General features: G+C 34.7%; 1 protein-coding gene across 1 annotated transcript; it reads right to left on the reverse strand.

Annotated features, from left to right (window-relative positions):
- Positions 1-10,551: 10,551 nt before the first annotated feature.
- On the reverse strand, positions 10,552-16,901 carry LOC122005283 (origin of replication complex subunit 6-like). Its single transcript, XM_042560271.1, has 10 exons — positions 16,758-16,901; positions 16,645-16,691; positions 16,453-16,557; positions 16,289-16,369; positions 15,580-15,691; positions 15,441-15,503; positions 15,264-15,351; positions 15,099-15,178; positions 10,984-11,077; positions 10,552-10,882 (listed from the first exon to the last, which is right to left on the reverse strand). Exons 1-10 carry the CDS (start codon positions 16,875-16,877, stop codon positions 10,803-10,805), a joined length of 870 nt encoding a protein of 289 aa, XP_042416205.1. The 5' UTR covers positions 16,878-16,901; the 3' UTR covers positions 10,552-10,802.
- Positions 16,902-18,786: the final 1,885 nt, after the last annotated feature.

Raw genomic sequence — 18,786 nt, forward strand, 5'->3', positions numbered from 1 at the left:
TACTGAACATAGCTAATTATTACTTGTCTCGCTCTTTCTAGGTTATCTGAACCTAGAGCTAGGTTGTCTGAACCTAGAGGTGACTGTGGGAGCCCACCCATTGGACATCTAGCCCTATAAGAGCTGTAGCAAGACTAAATAAGCTGTAAAAATGCTTCTATTGCATTTATCTAAGCTAATAAAATGCCTAAGTTGCATTTTAACTGTGCTAACAATTTAATCGAACACTTGGTATGCGCTAGTTCGCATCCTTTGTGCCGAAAGTCTACATACTACTAAACTGAAGCTTAAAATTCATACGGAAGCTACTTATACTGCAGGTGAGGGGTTTCTTACCTCCTGTGCTAGGTTTCTTACGATTCTAATCGCTAAATTCCCGGTGGAGACGATCTTCTCGACGATTTTCCCGCGTCCACGTGTTCCTCTCACGAAGGGAAGCGTCCTCGTGTCGGGGTCGTCGCCGGAAGGTGCTCCTAGAGCCTAGGGGCGGAACCCTAGCCTTTGCTTGGTGCGCCGAGAGAGGAAGAGGAGGGAGGGGGCGGCGTGAGGTTAGGGTGAGAAGGAGGAAAGTCACGAATAAAATCTAATAACTCCTCTTTTAATTTCCTATTTATATTAAGTGGTTAAATTCACTCAACTCAAATATAAATATAATTGTTTCCCTTCCCTTTCAGCACGGCCCTGCTGGGTTCACTTGGTTACTAGAGTCCGCTATAAGTCGTAGGATCCCATAGGTCTCGGGTTCAAAACCCGCGTAGGCTATTTTACGACTCCATTTATTTTTGCTACTTCCGCTACTCTAAAAATTCCCTAAAAATATTCTAAAATTCCAAAAAAATCATAGAATATTTCTAAAAATCATTTTGAGAATTTTCGGGCGTTACAAAAAAGGAGTAGGATGTGGCCCCTAAAACCTAACTTTCTAATTTACCTAATTTCTCTCTTCTCCTCCTTGTGGCCAGTGCCCCTCCCTTTCCTCCTCACCTAGGGCCAGAGCCCCTCCCCATTATCCTTGGTGGTCGGCGCCCCTTCTCCACCTACGGTCGACGCCCCTCCCTTCCTCCTTGCTTAGGGCTGGCGACCCTTCTACCTTGGTGGGAGGCAGCTTAAAGAAAAGGAAGAAGAAGAAGAGGAAGAAGATTAGAAGGTGCCCCATCCTAGAGCCTCCTTTTGTAGTAGGCGGTTTGAAAATCGAGAAGAGAAGGAGGGTGATGTTGTCTTGGTAGATTGTCGCCCACACGACGTCCAAGAAGAGGAGAGGAATACGGCAGAAGATCAAGAGGTCTTTGGTTATAAACAAAGGTACAACTAGTTTTTTAATTCCGCTGCGTAGTTAGTTTGTTTTCTTTGTATCGATTTTGAATACCAACACAAGAGGCCAGCGATCTTGTACTTCGATCAAGGTGTGCTTTGATCCGTTAAGAACTTACTTGATTGATCAAACACATGTCTGATCGAAAATGCGGGTTGCTAGGAAAAGTTCTATTCTTGTATAATTTTTTTGTATTGGGAAATTTAAACAGAAAGGAATTCCAGTGCCCTTCAAGTGGTATCAGAGCATGTTTTCTGGTTCTGTGTGATTGGTTTTCGGTTAAATTATGCACTGCTCATACATAAGTTTAGGCCAGATAATAGTAGGATGTGCTAGATAGATTAACTCTGTGGTTGGAGGCATCCTAGATCCAACTATTATGTCTCTTTATGTGCTTGTGTGTGATTTGAACCCTAGACATGTCGAGGTTGTTGTGTGTACATGATTGTAATAATTAAATACGGTCGGTTGTCGTATTACTATTATTGTTGTTTTACATTCTGTTCGATCTAGATTACATGTAAATTTCTTTGTGGAATATAGGATCGATAAATGTAAAATTTTATTTTTGTTGCGGCTTGTATCCTTACTATGCGTGGTGCTATTTTGAGGACCAGAGGTGCGACGGAGAAGGAAGCGAGATAGACGTGACGACTTGATCCATTAGCGGCACATTAGAGGACAGCGATCCAATGGCGGCATATTGGAGGACAGCGTTGGATGAGACCATAATAATTAGAAATTTTATTTTCATGTTTATTGTCTTATATGATGTTTTTATGTGCTATGATGTGTGTGCTGTGATGTGCGTGCATTATTAAAATTCCTCAATTTAAATAACTAAGTAGGAGAGGGATTATTTAAATAAATTTCACGGTCTCCATTACTGGTTTGTATGTGATGCATTCAAACTTGCGAGTTGGCTTTAAGTGTCTTCCTCCATATCAGATGAGTTTGTTTGTGGATCACTAGATCAAACTTCCTCTATGGATGATTATAGGAAATTAATTAGGTATGTGTGATCTTCTCCATCTGAAGGGGCACAATCCTAATTAATGGACTAAGTATCAAGTAATGGTATATACTTAGGCGCATTTAATAGTATCCTCTCCATCGGAGTCACTGCTATTATTTGTGTGACCAAAAATAAACCAACTATTAATTTTATTTGTCATAAAGTTAGGTTGACAAGATAATAAAATTAATGGGTAAAACCTCCTCTCAAAAATGTTTGAATTAGTATACGTCCACACTATCGTGGCATACGAAATTAACGGTGTTTTGAGGTGTTGGTGAATTTAAATTATATTGTTTGAGAATCAATATTATTTTAAATTCTAAAGTTTTGATCAAGTATTTTATTTTGTGATTCTCAAGATTTCAAAATGGCTTTCAATCTTCTCGCTGTTATTTTAAAAGAAAATAAACTTACTAGTCCAAATTATATTGATCAAAAATGAAACTTGGACATTGTCTTAACTGTTGAAGAATACAAGTTCGTACTTCTTGAGGTCTGTCCTAGCATGCCTGATAAGGATTATAGTGAAGAGGAGATAGAGAGACAAGGAAATGGGTCAAGGCAGATGATATGGCGTGGTATTACATTTTGGCTTCTATGTCAAATGTGTTGCAACATCAGCATCAGCCCTACCCACTGCCTATGACATGATGCTCAATCTCAAGGAACTCTTCAGATACCAGAATCAGACTGCCAGGCAGGAGAACAATAAAGGTGTATCTTATTCATTAGTTGTTGAAATATGTTTAGCGATATTATCTACCGATACCTGGTGTGTAGATACGGGAGTCACTGATCATGTCTGCAATTCATTGCAAGGGTTCCAGGAAACTCGACAACTACATGAAAGGGAAATCACCGTCTACATAGGCAATGCTATGAGAGTGGCGGTTGTTGTAGTAGGAGATGTTTATCTAGCTTTTGATAGGAATAAAACTTTGATTTTGAGAAATTGTCTTTACGTACCATGTTTTAGAAAGAATTTGATTTCAGTTTCTAAATTATTTATGGATGGATATTCTGTTTCTTTTGATGACAAAGTAGTTGTCAAGAAAAATAGGGTGGTTATCTATTCTGGTACGTTGGTTGGTAATTTGTATACTCTTAATCCAATAACTCCCACAATGCAACAAATAGAAATTAATAACACATTTTCTAATTCTAATAAGAGAAAGCAACCTTCGAAAATTAACCAAACATATCTTTGGCATCTAAGATTGGGTCATATTAACTTGAGTAGGATTCTAAGGTTAATAGTCAATGGACCTTTGGGTTCATTAATAGTGAAAAACTTTCCGACCTACGAGTCTTGCTTGGAAGGAAAAATAACCAAAAGGTCTTTTAAGGCAAAGGGGTATAGAGCCAAAGAAGTGTTGGAATTGGTTCATTCTGATTTGTGTGGGCCAATGACTATCCAGGCAAGAGGTGGTTTTGAATATTTTGTCTCTTTTATATATGACTATTCGAGATATGGGTACATTTACTTGATGCGTCGTAAGTCTGAGTGCTTTAACAAGTTCAAAGAGTACAAGGTTGATGTGGAAAAACTCATGGTAAAAGTATCAAGACACTACGGTCTGATCGTGGTGGAGAGTACCTCTTAGGAGAGTTTAAGAGTTACTTATCAGAGATCGGGATCCAATCCCAATTGTCTGCACCTGGTACACCCCAACAGAATGGTGTGGCAGAACGAAGGAATAGGACTCTTATGGAAATGGTTAGATCAATGATGAGTTATTCAGAATTACCAAATTCATTTTGGGGATATGCTCTGGAAACGGCGGCATACATTATGAACTTGGTACCTTCTAAGTCAGTACCCTCTACTCTCACAGAATTATGGAATGGGCGTAAGCCTAGTTTGAAACACATTCGGATGTGGGGTAGTCCAACACATGTGCTGAAGGAAAACACTGATAAGTTGAAATCACGTACAGAAGTTCACTTGTTTGTGGGTTATCCTAAGGGAACGAAAGGTGGTTTGTTTTATAGTCCTAAAGATCAAAAGGTCATTGTTAGCACCAATGCCCGATTTTTAGAAGAGGACTATGTAATGAACCACAAGCCCATGAGTAAAATTATTCTTGAGGAAATAAGAGAGGACACTTCTACTTTAGTACCAACGGTACAAGATGAGATACCACAAGTAACTGCAACACGTGCCACAAATGATGCACAATTACAGGTAGTACCTCGTCATAGTGGGAGTGTTGTTAGTCAACCTGATAGATTCATGTTTTTGGGAGAGTCTTTGGACTTGATCCCTGGTGAACATGAAGTTGATCCCTGGATATATGATGAAGCACTTCAAGATAAAGATGCAGCATCTTGGCAAAGTGCAATAAACTCTAAAATAGAATCTATGCATTCTAATCAGATCTGGGAGCTTGTAGAACCACCAAATGGTGTAAAAGCCATTAGATGTAAATGGGTCTACAAAAGGAAAAGAGGAACAGACGGGAAGGTGGAAACCTTTAAAGCGAGGCTTGTTGCAAAGGGGTATACTCAGAAAGAGAGAATCGATTATGAGGAAACTTTTTCGTCGATAGTCATGCTTAAGTCTATCCAGATTCTTTTATCTATTGCTGCTCATATAGATTATGAGGTTTGACAATTGGATGTCAAGATAGCTTTCCTTAACAGAAGTTTTGAAGAAAACATCTATAAGAAGCAACCAAAGGGATTCATTGCGAAAGGCAAAGAGCATCTTGTATGCAAGCTCAATCGGTCCATTTATGGTCTGAAGCAAGCTTCGAGATCTTGAAACATCCGGTTTGATGAAGTGATCCAGTCTTATGGATTCATTCAATTTCCGGATGAGTCTTGTGTATACAAGAAAAGTGACAGAAACATGGTGGTATTTCTTGTACTATACGTAGATGACATTTTGCTCATTGGCAACAATGTCAAAGTGTTGTCAGACGTAAGGGTATGGTTGTCCAAGCAGTTCAATATGAAGGACTTGGGAGAATGTGGACATATTCTTGGGATCAAAGTAATAAGGGATCGCAAGAAAAGGATGTTGTGCTTATCCCAAGCTTCGCACATCGATACTATCCTAGCTCATTTTAGCATGCAAAACTCCAAGAAAGGTTTTCTATCTTTTCGGCATAGAGTACCTTTATCTAAAGAGATGTGTCCTAAAACATCAGAGGAGATAAAGTCAGTTCCTTATGCTACGGCTGTAGGAAGCCTAATGTATGTGATGCTATGTACGAGACCGGATATCTGTTTTGTCGTGGGCATGGTTAAGCAGATATCAAAGTAACCCAGGATAGGGACATTGGACTACCGTAAAGCATATATTAAAGTACCTGAAAAGGACTAGAGATTATATGCTGGTTTACCAGGCAAATGATTTGCTCCCTGTGGGTTACACGGATTCGGACTTCCAATCAGACAGGGACAGTAGTAAATCAACCTCGGGGTATGTGTTTACTCTGGGAGGTGGAGCTATAACATGGAGGAGTGTTAAGCAGAAATGCATTTCAGACTCCACCATGGAAGCTGAGTATGTGGCAGCCTCTGAGGCAGCCAAAGAAGCTGTATGGCTCAGAAACTTCTTGATAGACTTAGATGTGATTCCTGGTTTATCCAAAGTTATCACAATTTATTGTGACAACAGTGGTGCAGTAACAAACTCGAAGGAACCACGAGCTCATAAGGCAAGTAAACACATTGAGCGCAAGTACTACCTGATACGAGACATCGTAAAACGAGAAGAGGTTGTTGTCGCCAAGATTACATCAGCAGATAACCTGGCAGATTCTTTCACTAAAGCCCTTCCGGCGGGAGCTTTTGATAGATATGTTGAAGGGATGGGAATCAGATGTATGGCAGCATTTATGGTAGCATAGTCTTTTAGTATAAGTGGGAGATTGTTGGGATGTATACTATAAGCCTAGTTTTTATATGAACATCTGTTTTGAAATATTTTGAAATGAAAATCACTTTGGTCAAATGTCTATATTTTATATATCGATGCAGTTGTCCATTTAATTTATATTGTAGATAACATGGTATGTGGTGACACATAGAAGATCATGTTATCAGTTCCTTATAAATTATAAATAGTAGCTCACAACGAAGATGGATAGGGACAAACCATTGGAACGGTTATAGTGTAATTTGGTATTAGTTTGTCTTGACTATAAAATTACACTAGTACACTATGTGTGTATTGAGCAGGACCATTTGAGGTTGTTCGATTTATACTGACTATATAAAAGAACAGAACCTCTATTATTATGGATATGCGTCCTCTTAATCTCTATATAATAACAAGCATGTATACTTAGTATTTATTTTTTTTAACTTATCAATGGGTGAGATTTATTCGTTAAATCAATAGGCCCGATGAGTTGAAAAACAGTACAATTTATATGGTGTGTTGTTAATTATAGAAGAAATCTGTGTCCTAATTATTTAGGTTGATGATGTCCCCTTGAGGAGCTCATAAGGATTATCATGTAAACCCTGCAAGTGGACTTAGTCCGGCATGATAATAAAGTTGAGTGGTACTACTCTTGGAATCATATGTTAATTAATTGAGTTGTCAGTAATTCATTTAATTAACGGACATACGATATCTTAAACACGGGGAGATTAACGCACTCATGATAAGAAGGAGCCCATATTGTAATATGGGATTGGTGCGGTAGTTCAATAATAACCCTTTAGTGGTATGGGTTATTATTGATGGACTTGGGTTGGGTGTTCGGGCCGAACACAGAAAGCCCAAGTCCATCAGGAGGCCTAAACCAATTCCTCCTCTAGGTCTCTGTTGTAGCCTATATATAAAGTCTCGCATCCACCCATCCATAACCGGGTTTAGTTTAACTTAACTTGGTTTAGTTAACTTAATTTGGTTTGGTTTAACTTACTTGATTTGGTTTAACTTAACTTGGTTTAGTCTAACTTAACTTGGTTTGGTCTAACTTAACTTGGTTTAGTTTAACTTTGTTGGGTTTTTCGGGCCGCAAAAACCGCGTTTTCGCGTCGTGGAAACCCCGAAAGCCCCAGCCACCGGATCCGTGCAAAGAAAAATAAAATAAAATACAAGTACAAGTTTACAAACTCTAGATCTACAGTAGATAAGAGGGAGAAGACACCCTCGATGCGATGCCCTTCGCTATCCTGCTAGTCCAACGGCTTGCCGGATCTCAAGATTGTCAACGTAGACAATCCTCTACACGTATCCACACGAACACACTAGATGGAGAAGGACCAAACAAGGTGTGCTAGCGCCTAAGGTGTTCGGCCAAGATAGGAGAGGGAGAGCAAGAAGAGAGAGCTCAAGGAGGGAGAAGAAGTGAATAGCCTTGAATGAGAAAAAATAAATTCCCATTCACTATGTGTGGCCGGCCACAATTGTAACTCCTTTACAATTAATGTGGCCGGCCACATTAAATGGAAAGGAGACTTGTAACCTCCATGATGTGGCACACACTTAAGTAACCATGATGATGTGAAGCATCATCATTGGTCCACATCTTGCCAACTCACTAATGATGTGGCATATAGTCAAGTCAAACTTGACTCTTCCTCTTCCTCTCAAGTCAAGTCAAACTTGACCAAATCTCTCTCATGGTTGATCTAATCTAACCATTTGATTCAAACCAATTTAATATAATGAATCTAATTCATTTAATTAAATTGATTCAATGAGTCATAATCTAAATTAGACTCATTGAACACATGAATCAACTTGAGTCCAACTCAATTAGCCCAATTAGGATTACTCTTAATCTAATTTGATTCATTACATGAATCTAAGCCTCTTGGTTCATCATATGAACCTAATCTCCATCTAATTGTCCTTAGTGTGTGACCCTATAGGTTCTTGTAACGTTGGCAATGCCATTAAACCCATTTAGGAGCATAAGTAATGAGCGGTATCTAGCAACACATCATTACTACCGAAGTTACAAGAATGTTGAGATCCAACATCACCTTGTGACTACTAATTGTGACTCCTCACAATATATGACAAGTGTCCTTCTATCCTAGACATCTATATTGATCAATGTGAGGCATAGACCGTGTCATCCTCTAATCAATCTAAATCTTAAACTCCAAGTAGACTCACTAAATCAAATGAGCTCAATATCTCATATTGACTCATTTGGGCATGGTCATGCACTTCGTGGTCTCACTCTATCAAGAATATCGATGTCTCTCCCGTCATATAGGAGGGATAGATCCCATCTACATCACTCACATCCCTCTGCATAATTCGTTACATACCCAGTAATCGCCTTTATAGTCCACCCAGTTACGGGTGACGTTTGACGAAACCAAAATACATAACTCCTTATGTAGGGAACCATGGTGACTTCAGGTCTAAGGACTAGTAGTCATACTAATAGCCACATGAGAAAGTATATGACACTCATATAACGATCCATGATACTTTCTCATGGCGGGTCATTCAGTATACATTCTCCAATGCATACCCATGTGTCAACTTGATATCTCTATATCCATGACTTGTGAGATCAAGTCATCGAGTTGACCTACATGCTAGTCTTATTGCATTAAAACTGTCCCTGAATGTTAATACTCGACTAGGAATGATTAAGAGTAGTGTTCCATATATCATCTCACTATCGGTTCAACCAACCGATTGATATAGGTGAAAACCTTCTACTCAAGGACGCTATTATACTTAGTTTATTTGGCACCAATACAAGTAAGTATAATAACCAAAAACACATGCCTTTATTTATATAAGAATATGATACAACAAGTCCATAATACAATCATCAAATGATTGGCTCTAGGGCTTTAACTAACAAACTTAACTTGGTTTGGTTTAACATAGTTTGTTTAGATTTGTTCTAAACAAAATTTTGTTAATTTTTCTTTTCTTATAACTGACGGCAAGTCTATAAAAAGGAGTAGGATGTGGCCCCTAAAACCTAACTTTCTAATTTTTTCTAATTTCTCTCTTCTCCTCCTTGTCGGCGGCGCCCCTCCCTTTCCTCCTCACCTAGGGCTGACACCCCTCCCCCTTATCCTTAGTGGCCGGCGCCCCTTCTCCACCTAGGGTCGGCGCCCCTCCCTTCCTCCTTGCTTAGGGCCGGCGCCCCTTCTACCTTGGTGGGCGGCGACTTGAAGAAAAGGAAGAAGAGGAAGAAGAAAAAGAGGAAGAAGATTAGAAGGTGCCCTATCCTAGAACCTCCTTTTGTAGCCGGCGGTTTGGAAAACCAAAAAGAGGAGGGTGGTGTTGTCTTGGTAGATCGTCGCTCACACGACGCCCAAGAAGAGGAGAGGAATACGGCAGAAGATCAAGAGGTCTTTGACTATAAAGAAAGGTACAACTAGGTATTTAATTCCGTCGCATAATTAGTTTGTTTTCTTTGTATCGATTTTGAATACCAACACAAGAGGTCAACAATCTTGTACTTTGATCAAGGTGTGCTTTGATCCGTCAAGAACTTGCTTGATTGATCAAACACATGTCTGATCGAAAATGCGGGTTACTAGGAAAATTTTTGTTCTTGTACAATTTTTTGTACAAGAAAATTTAAATAAAATGGAATTCCAGCACCCTTCAATCTATAGGTTCTCTTAAGGTTTAAAGTTTATTCATTATTAGATGAAGAGTCAAACAAATTAAAATTGGGTAGATCAAAGTTTAATGGTAGGCCAACCTTAGGAAAGTCAACTAAATGAAGTTAATTCTATAAAAAATCCAATTTATTGGACCCCATTTTTAGCTTTATGTTCAAGTCCCCAATAGTTGGAAAATGGTTAGATCAATTTAAGATATTTGTTTTGTCTACCTAAGCATTTGTTTGTAAATTGTGATAATTCAAGATTTATTTAAAATGTTTTTTTGGGGAGATCTTCTTTTAACACTAAATTTATAAGAAAACATATCTAATATTTCTTCAAAAGGAACACCAAAAGATTTAAAAAGGTAAAACAAGATCTCTACTTGATCTTGAAAGTCCCTTAAGTAATACTTCTCCCCTAGGACTAGAGCTTTATTAGTTTTGAATGAGTATTTGAGATTTTGATTGCTTTTGGAGGACTTCTGAAGGCATTTTTGGATTGCCTTAATTGCTCACATGGTCTCTAATAACAAAAACTCATCTAGAACAACCTTGCTAGAACACATCAAATATAATCCTGGTGGTGATTCTTGGACAGCAAATATCTACTTCAAGGGCTGAAAGGTATTTTTGTTATCAAAAGTATTCAAGCGCATATCATTCACATTGCATAGCTAGTTTACAAAGCTGCATCTTGAGTTAGATCAATGATACAAAAACTGCATCTTGAATATAAATAAATAGTTTGTTGAAACATAGAAAGCTAGAAACCAAAATACATCTTTATAAAATAAAAACCAAACTCCCTCAAATAAAATGGTTGTTCTGGTGCAGCTTCAAAAGCTTTGATCAAAAAGATATGATAGAATCGCCTTGTTGTTAAACATCCAAGATGTGACAAACGATTCTTAGATTACATGGCTTTTAACGAAACAGAGGTTGGAGACTTTGCAGTAAAATTGAGCTTTGCTTGCTTCTTTCCCTTGAGGGAAGCTGCAAAAAAATAAAATAATATTAAAAAAAAACATATTGTTGAGCTGCCTTATAATTTAGCAAGCTACGAATGATACTACATAGTTTAAATAGTGCTATACCTGTCTTCTCTTTCTTGTTAGAGGAAATGACCGAAACCTTCCATTTTTCATAAGATTCTTTCTCCATCTTTTTGTGCCTCTTGTAGCTAGACAGCTGCAGATCATAGATCCGAGTTATGCCACCAAATTATCCAGTTTAATTTAATGTCACAGCAACATTCAGTAGCCTACACAAGCTAAATTGACAGCATTCAACACAAACCAGTATTCTAGTTTGTTTGAACAAGATAAGCAAGAAAATAAAAATACATATTTGTGCTGACAATGCCCGAGAATAACAAAGTCATGAAACATGGCTGTGGCTGATATACCCTTAATTGTCAAAATTGATACAATTATCAACATTTAATTATCAAAATATTTAAGAACTGAATCCATATTGGCATTCACCATTTTTAATAAAAATACTTAAAGACTTTGTATTCAGGAATTGTCAAGATGACTCAAAACTCAATATAAGCTCCTGCATGGATAATAATACCACATCATTAAGATTTCACAAGCATTACTCATAAAACTTGAAGCGATAAAAGTAAATCTAAGGCAAACAAACATCAATTGATACAAAAGAGAAGAAATTAACATAGAACCTTAAAATAGAGGAAGGCACTAAGTTAATAATAGCTAAGCCTTCAACTCTTGATAACTCCAAATTCAAGTCTTTGAACTCAATTATTCACAAAACAAACTAAAGCCAAAATACAACTGAAGTCAAATAAAGCAAGAATAGATATGGGAATAACTAATTCTAATTTGAGCAAGAAAAATCTATCTAGCTCAAACAATATTATTGTTGAGCAGCTCCATTAATATTGCATTGACAATCAAGTGCATGGAAGATCCTCCTAAACAATCAATTTGCATCAAATCCATAGACTGAGTGCAATCCTCGTAAACATTAAGACACATTTGTCCCAACCATTTAGTAATGACATAGTGGTCAACAATATCATTAGTGTAAATGATATTGCCAATTTGATGAAGACAAATGGCAATCTCCATTAACCAAGCTTTTTCCCATTAGGTGGGATTGGCTATATGAATCCTTTACGTCATTGAGCTCTATCTCTTATTATATCATCATCTATATTTAAATAAATTTTATCTTGTTTTATTGTTGCTAATCAAGTCTTTTTTGGTCTTCCTCTTCCTCGTTTGATATGCATGTTTATCATAATTTCACATCGCCTAACTGGAGCATTTATTGATCGTCTAAGTACATGTCCATACCATTTTAAACGTGTCTCTCAAAATTTTTCCTAAATAAATACAACTTCGACTTTCTTTCTAATGCTCTCATTTTTTATTACGTCCATCCTCGTATGTCCACACATCCACCTTAACATCCTCATCTCTGCAACTCTCATCTTTTACTCATGTTCTCGAATCATAGTCCAACATTCAGCTTCATATAACATAACGGGTCTAACTGCTATTTTATAGAACTTACCTTTAAATTTAAGAGGTAGTTTACGATCACATAAAACACTCGACACTCCCCTCCATTTCACCCATCTTACTTGCATTCTATGTAAAACATCTTTCTCAATCCCTCCATCATTTTGCAAAAATGATCCTAAATATTTAAATCTCTCGATTTCGGGCAACTCATAATCTCCTATCTTAACAACTATTTCATTGCTTCTAATATTGCTAAACTTAAATTCCATATATTTTATCTTTAATCTACTAAACTTAAAACCTTTCCCTTCTAATGTTTCCCTCCAAGATTCTAGTTTAGAATTTACTCCTTCACGTATTTCATCTATCAAAATAATATCATCTACAAACAACATGCACTACAACATTGTATCTTGAATGTACGCAGTGAGCTCATCCATAATTAGTGTAAAAAGATAATGACTTAAGAGTTAATCCTTGATGTAACCCTATCTTTATTAGAAATGCTTCAATTACTCTGCCTGAAATCTATACTCTGATCATTACATCTTCATGCATATCCTTAATTAGTTCAATATATGTTATGCTAACACCTCTCTTTTCTAAAATTTTCCATATAATTTCTCTTGGGACTCTATCATAAGTTTTTTCTAAATCAATGAATACCATGTGTAGATCTTGTTTTTGCTCCTGATATTTTTCAATTAATTGCCTAAAAAGATGTATAGCTTCTATTGTCGACCTTCCAGGCACGAACTCAAATTGATTTTCTGTCATTATAATCTTCTTCCTTAATCTTTTTACTCATTAGTTTAATACCTCTATAATTTGCATAATTTTGTACGTCTCCCTTGTTCTTATATAAGAGAACTAGAATACTTATCCTCCATTAGTCAGGCATTTTTTTCGTTTTCAATATCATATTAAATAATTTTGTAAGTCATTCAATATCTTATTTCCCTAAACACTTCCATACCTCTATCGGAATATCATCTAGTCCAATGACTTTCCATTGTGCATCTTATTTAAAGTTTATTTTACTTCTAAAGTTTAAATTCTATGATAAAAATTAAAATTTCTATGCTCATTTGACCTACTTAAATTACCTAAGTTAAGTTGGTCACCTAAACCTTCATTAAAAAGTTAATGAAAATACATCTTCTACCGCTCTTTTATTTCTCCATCGTTTACTAATACCCTATTATATTCATCTTTAATACATTTAATTTGGCTAAGATCTCTTGTTTTCCTTTCTCTCACTTTAAATATTCTATAAATGTCTCTTTCCCCTTCTTTTATATTCAATTTTTGATATAATCATTCAAAAGTTTTATTTTTTGCTTCACTCACTACTTTCTTAACTTCTTTCTTGACTATTGTATATTTTTTTAAATTTTCCTCGTTCTTTCAAATATATAATTCCTTATAAGCTATTCGTTTTTCATTCACTTTCTCTTATACTTTCTCATTCCACCACCAAAATTCTTTACTTAGTGGTACATGTCAAACATTTCCAAAATAAAAATTTCAAAATCCAACTTTTAATTTGGCATACTTTGGAAAATGATGAGCATATTTGACAAATCATATAAAATCCAACATTTTTAAAGTTTTAAAGTGAAAATTTGAAAGTCAAAAGTCAACTATAAAATTCCAACAATTCTAGATACTTGAAAAATTAAAGTGTCAACTAAAAATCTTTATGAGCAATTTATATTTCATGTGAGTCTTGATCAATTTTTAAATTTTCTATGTAAGTATTTATGAGTATTTTATGCTTCCTATGTGAGTCTTGATGAGTCTTTATATTTACTAAGTATCTTTACAAGTCTTTTATGTTTCTTATGTGAGTCTTTTATGATTTTTACGAGTCCATCTACTAGTATAAATATTTATGTTATATTAGTAGGATATGAAATAGAAATTGAGTTTTGAGGATTGTTTTAGGTTGTGAGATGCAATCTCCTTATGGTGTGATGCCAAGGAATCCTTAGGTGTGACACTTAAGTTTCTACAATCTTTCTACACTTTTTTATCATTTTAATTTCAGATTTCTAGTCCACAAACCTTCTTATAGGATTCAATCTCTCTTCTTGTGTTGCATTACAATTCTTAACTAATAAGCACTTTAGTTTTTTCATGATAGGATAGGAATAAAAACAATTAAACCTTAACTATGGATTAGCACTTTAAATGAACTTAGTCAAGCTTAATTAACGAACATAAAGATATGATCATAGTGACTTTTACCAAGGTGTCATAACTTCCATCAAGATTCTTGACAATTTCTCATTTCATAGGTGTGAAACCAATGGAAATAAATTAGGTGAGGAAGAACCTTTGATTATTTCAAGCTAATAGGTTTTGAGAAAAGTATTGCTAGGATGTCATAACTAAGACTAACAAAGGAGAAATATTTATTATGAAACATAAAACCTAGTATAAACTCATGTAACTGAAAATGCAAGTGAGCCAATTTCCAAATGATCATTTGAAGATGTATGAAGTCTCAAAATAATAATAATAATAAACAATAAAAAATGCCAGAGTCAACTTAGTAAAAATCTAAAAATAGAATTAGAGGTTTCAAATGGATATGTTCACCCCACTTGAATGATAAATTTTTTGCAATTTAGAAACAACTGATAAGATGAAATATAGAACCAAATATTTCCAAGTTATTCATTTTATATGATAATCAAATTAAGACCTACCTCGTTTAAAGAAGAATCATCAGAAAAGGAATCACATTCATCATCACGTCTCCTTTTGCTAGGTAGGGCATCTAAAAGCTCTGATAATTGAAATATGTATTATCAACTTGATACCAACTCTTTGACATACAAAAGTATTCAATATACACAGCAAGGCTAACACACCTCTATGACCCTTCACAAGTTTGGGATCCTTCTTTTCCTTTGAAATCCCAAAAACATCAAAGCAGAGATCACGCATAGAAGTTGAAACCTATAACAGGTGAAAAAAGCATATATACAATACAACTGAAAGAGAAAAATTATACAAAATTGATATTTAATGGATGGCATCTCGCTTACAGTAGAAAACTCAGTTTCCGATGTGCCAGATAACTCTATCAACCTCATCTTGTCAACCTTCAGCTGTCAAACACAAAAAAAAAAAAAAAACTTGTAAACAAATATGCAGAAGAAAAAAAAGGAGCATACATTGTGTTACCTTATGTCTTTTAGCACACAAATAGAAGGCAACTGCTGTAAATACTGGACGATTAAAATTAGTGGTGGCTCGACGAGAAGGTGGGAGCACTGCCAAAAACCGGTCCTTGTAGCTATAGAATAACAGTATAAGGATATGGTCAGGGGCAGATTGAGCAGCTAGCTTTCCATTACAAGCTTGCTATTAATAACCATATGAACAAATAGATTGTGAAAATAAAAATATCTAAATAAAATTTTACAAGTCTCTTTGACATTCTTTAAAAAAGTGAACAAATTCAAGTTAGAGGATCTATATAGAATAGTTCATATAAAGCAGTGGTCTCTTTCAACCTGTTGACAGTATACTTGTCTCCTTAGTACGATCCCAACATCAGAGTGTTTGAGCGTTTTAAATGAACAAAATATCTAATGTTTGAGTCTTGGGACTAATCAAATTTAAATTCATTTTCAAGCTAATCCAATGATTCCACACTCAATAAACGAGTAAAAAAGTTTAGAGGAAGACAGAAACTCAAGATTAAGCAAAGCTAAAAAGAAAGGTTTCAAGAAAATTTAAAAAAAAAAAAAATAAGATAGATGCTAAGAATTTGCGAGAAATCAACTGAGTAAAGTTGCTTAAAGAGAATATGAAAAATGAGGGGGAAAAAAGGTAATGAGAATGATTATATTTGTTACTTCAACAGAGTTGGAGAGAATTCAGATCTTACAGAGACAAACCCTTCTGTACAAATGGAATGAGCCTAACACAACCAAACTGAATAGCAAGCTGCCGAACATCCAAACTTGGCCTAAAAGAAAACACACGTGAATATCTGAGCGATTTGCAAAAGGATAATGAATGTAATGGGTATAAAATTTGAAAGAAACCCACTTGATGTCAATTCCATTCTGCATGGCATTAAGCGATCTCATGTAAGCCTTTTCTGACATCCCACTCGTCTTTATTGCACTTTGCCGATCAAATACCATGTCAAACCTATAATTTCCAATCAAGAAGGATTATGTTTGGTACCGAGGTAACAGAGGGTGAATGGAACAAACAGATGAGGAGCCATGTAGATACCTCGATGCCGCGAGCTCCAAGCAGATGATAGCCTTGGTGACCTCGCCCTGTGGGGAAAACAACAATCTATTAGATATAAAGGAGATGGAGTAAGGGAAGAGGGGAGATCATACGACGCCGATGACGGAGGAATGAAATTGGACGTCGGAGAGGCGGCGAAGCTCGTCGGCCTTACGGATCAGGTGCTTGGAACTTGGGAGTCCAAGCCTGGAAGCGATAGCGGAGAAATCCATGGCGACGTGAGGTGAGAAAAAGTGAGAGATGGGAAGGGCATTTGAGGAGAGGAGCAAAGGCCTAAATGGGTATTTGGCGGGGAAGCGTAGCGGGAAGGCATGGCCAAATATTTGGCGCTAGAGACGCCAAATATTATTGATTTGGGTTAATGGGTTGTATAACGGGTTCAATGTGAAACCCATTAAAGTAAATTAGTCGACTAAATCTTTATAACGAATTTAATTAGACTAAATCTTTAAAGTCGATGAATAAATTAATCCTGCAACGGGCCGGTTATCCGTAGTCAGAGCCAACTAAAAATTGGTCAGACAGATCAAATAAACCGACAAATCAACAGTTAACCGTCAATTCATTAAATTTTTTTATTTTATTATATTTTTAAATTATAATTTTTTATTTAATAATATTTTAGTAATATTAATAGTGCTGTTCAATTTTAATTAATCTATTTTACATTTTTATTAAAGTTAATTTTTAATCTATCTATTTTAAATTTATCGAACTATTCTAACTTTCTATTAAAATTATTTTTAAACTTATATCTTAAGTTTTTTAATATAGGACTATTCTATTTTTCTATTCAAACTAATTTTATAATATATTTGACTTACATTTTTTATACGAAATTATTCTACCTTTAATCCATTAAATTTATTAATCTTATTTAACACTTTTAATTACTAAAGATGTTATTTTATTTATTTCATATTAAATTATGATATATCATATAAAAAATTTATAAAACGATATAATTTATTTTATATATATATATATATATATATATATATATATATATATATATATAAAAGAAAAGTTATTATTGACGTATAAAATTAATTAAAAATTTTAACTTATGAGATATCTATATCGAGATAGCTAGGTTTGAATCCAACCCTAGTCGAATTTGAACTGATTCAACCTAAGGTCGATTCGAATCAGACCTAACTCAGATTTATAACTAGGTCAACCAGTCGATTTCAATCGTTAGACACGATTTCGACTGTTAATTTTTTTATAAATTGATAATTCTTAAATATTTTTTTAAAATAATAATAATCTTTGATGACAGTAAACTTTAAATCAAATCATCAAGTGACGATTCTAAATTATAAATTATAATTATCTTAGAACATCTATAATAGAATGTTAAATTGATATTATAATACTCATTTAACATCACTTTACATTATGAATAAATATTATAATACTTACTTCGTCTCTCATTTTTTCTTTTATTTATTTGTTTTTTTTTTAACGGTAAAGTTTTAATATTATTTTTTAAAAATAATAATTTTTTAAAATAAGATTATTATTAAAAAATAATAATATTTTAAATATATTTAAATTATATTTTTTTATATGATTTAATTTTAAGAATATTGAGTGAACAATAAAACTCATAAATAATAAATATTAATATTAAAAAGTATAAATAAAAAAAATATATTATTATAATGAATATATAATAATGGATCAATACGTTTGATAAGATAATAAATATTATATTAATGATATATTATAGATGCTGTTAGACACTTAAAAGTATGGATTGACGTTTCAGAAACTGTCAGCCGACTATTTTGAATTGTGCTGTAATCTAGTCTTACCAATAATTTAACAAAAAACTATTTAAAGTAAAAATCAACGCGGCTTTCATTTCATTGATCTTAGCAAGACTATAAAATATGAAATCTTCCAAGCATATAGCACGTTTATAGACAAACACAATAATTATTTCATTCTTAAAATGATAATTTTAAGTTAGTCCTATTAATTATTACTAGAATGATTAATTTAATTTCATAAAAAATTTTCATCGGTCACTAAAATAAATTAAGAAGTGGGCCAACTTAGAAATATAGCATCCGTTAGTTGCGCCTCCTATTTAGAGAAAAAAGAGAATCAAAC

This window comes from Zingiber officinale, chromosome 1A (genome assembly GCF_018446385.1).
Source record: "Zingiber officinale cultivar Zhangliang chromosome 1A, Zo_v1.1, whole genome shotgun sequence".
Lineage (NCBI taxonomy): Eukaryota > Viridiplantae > Streptophyta > Magnoliopsida > Zingiberales > Zingiberaceae > Zingiber > Zingiber officinale.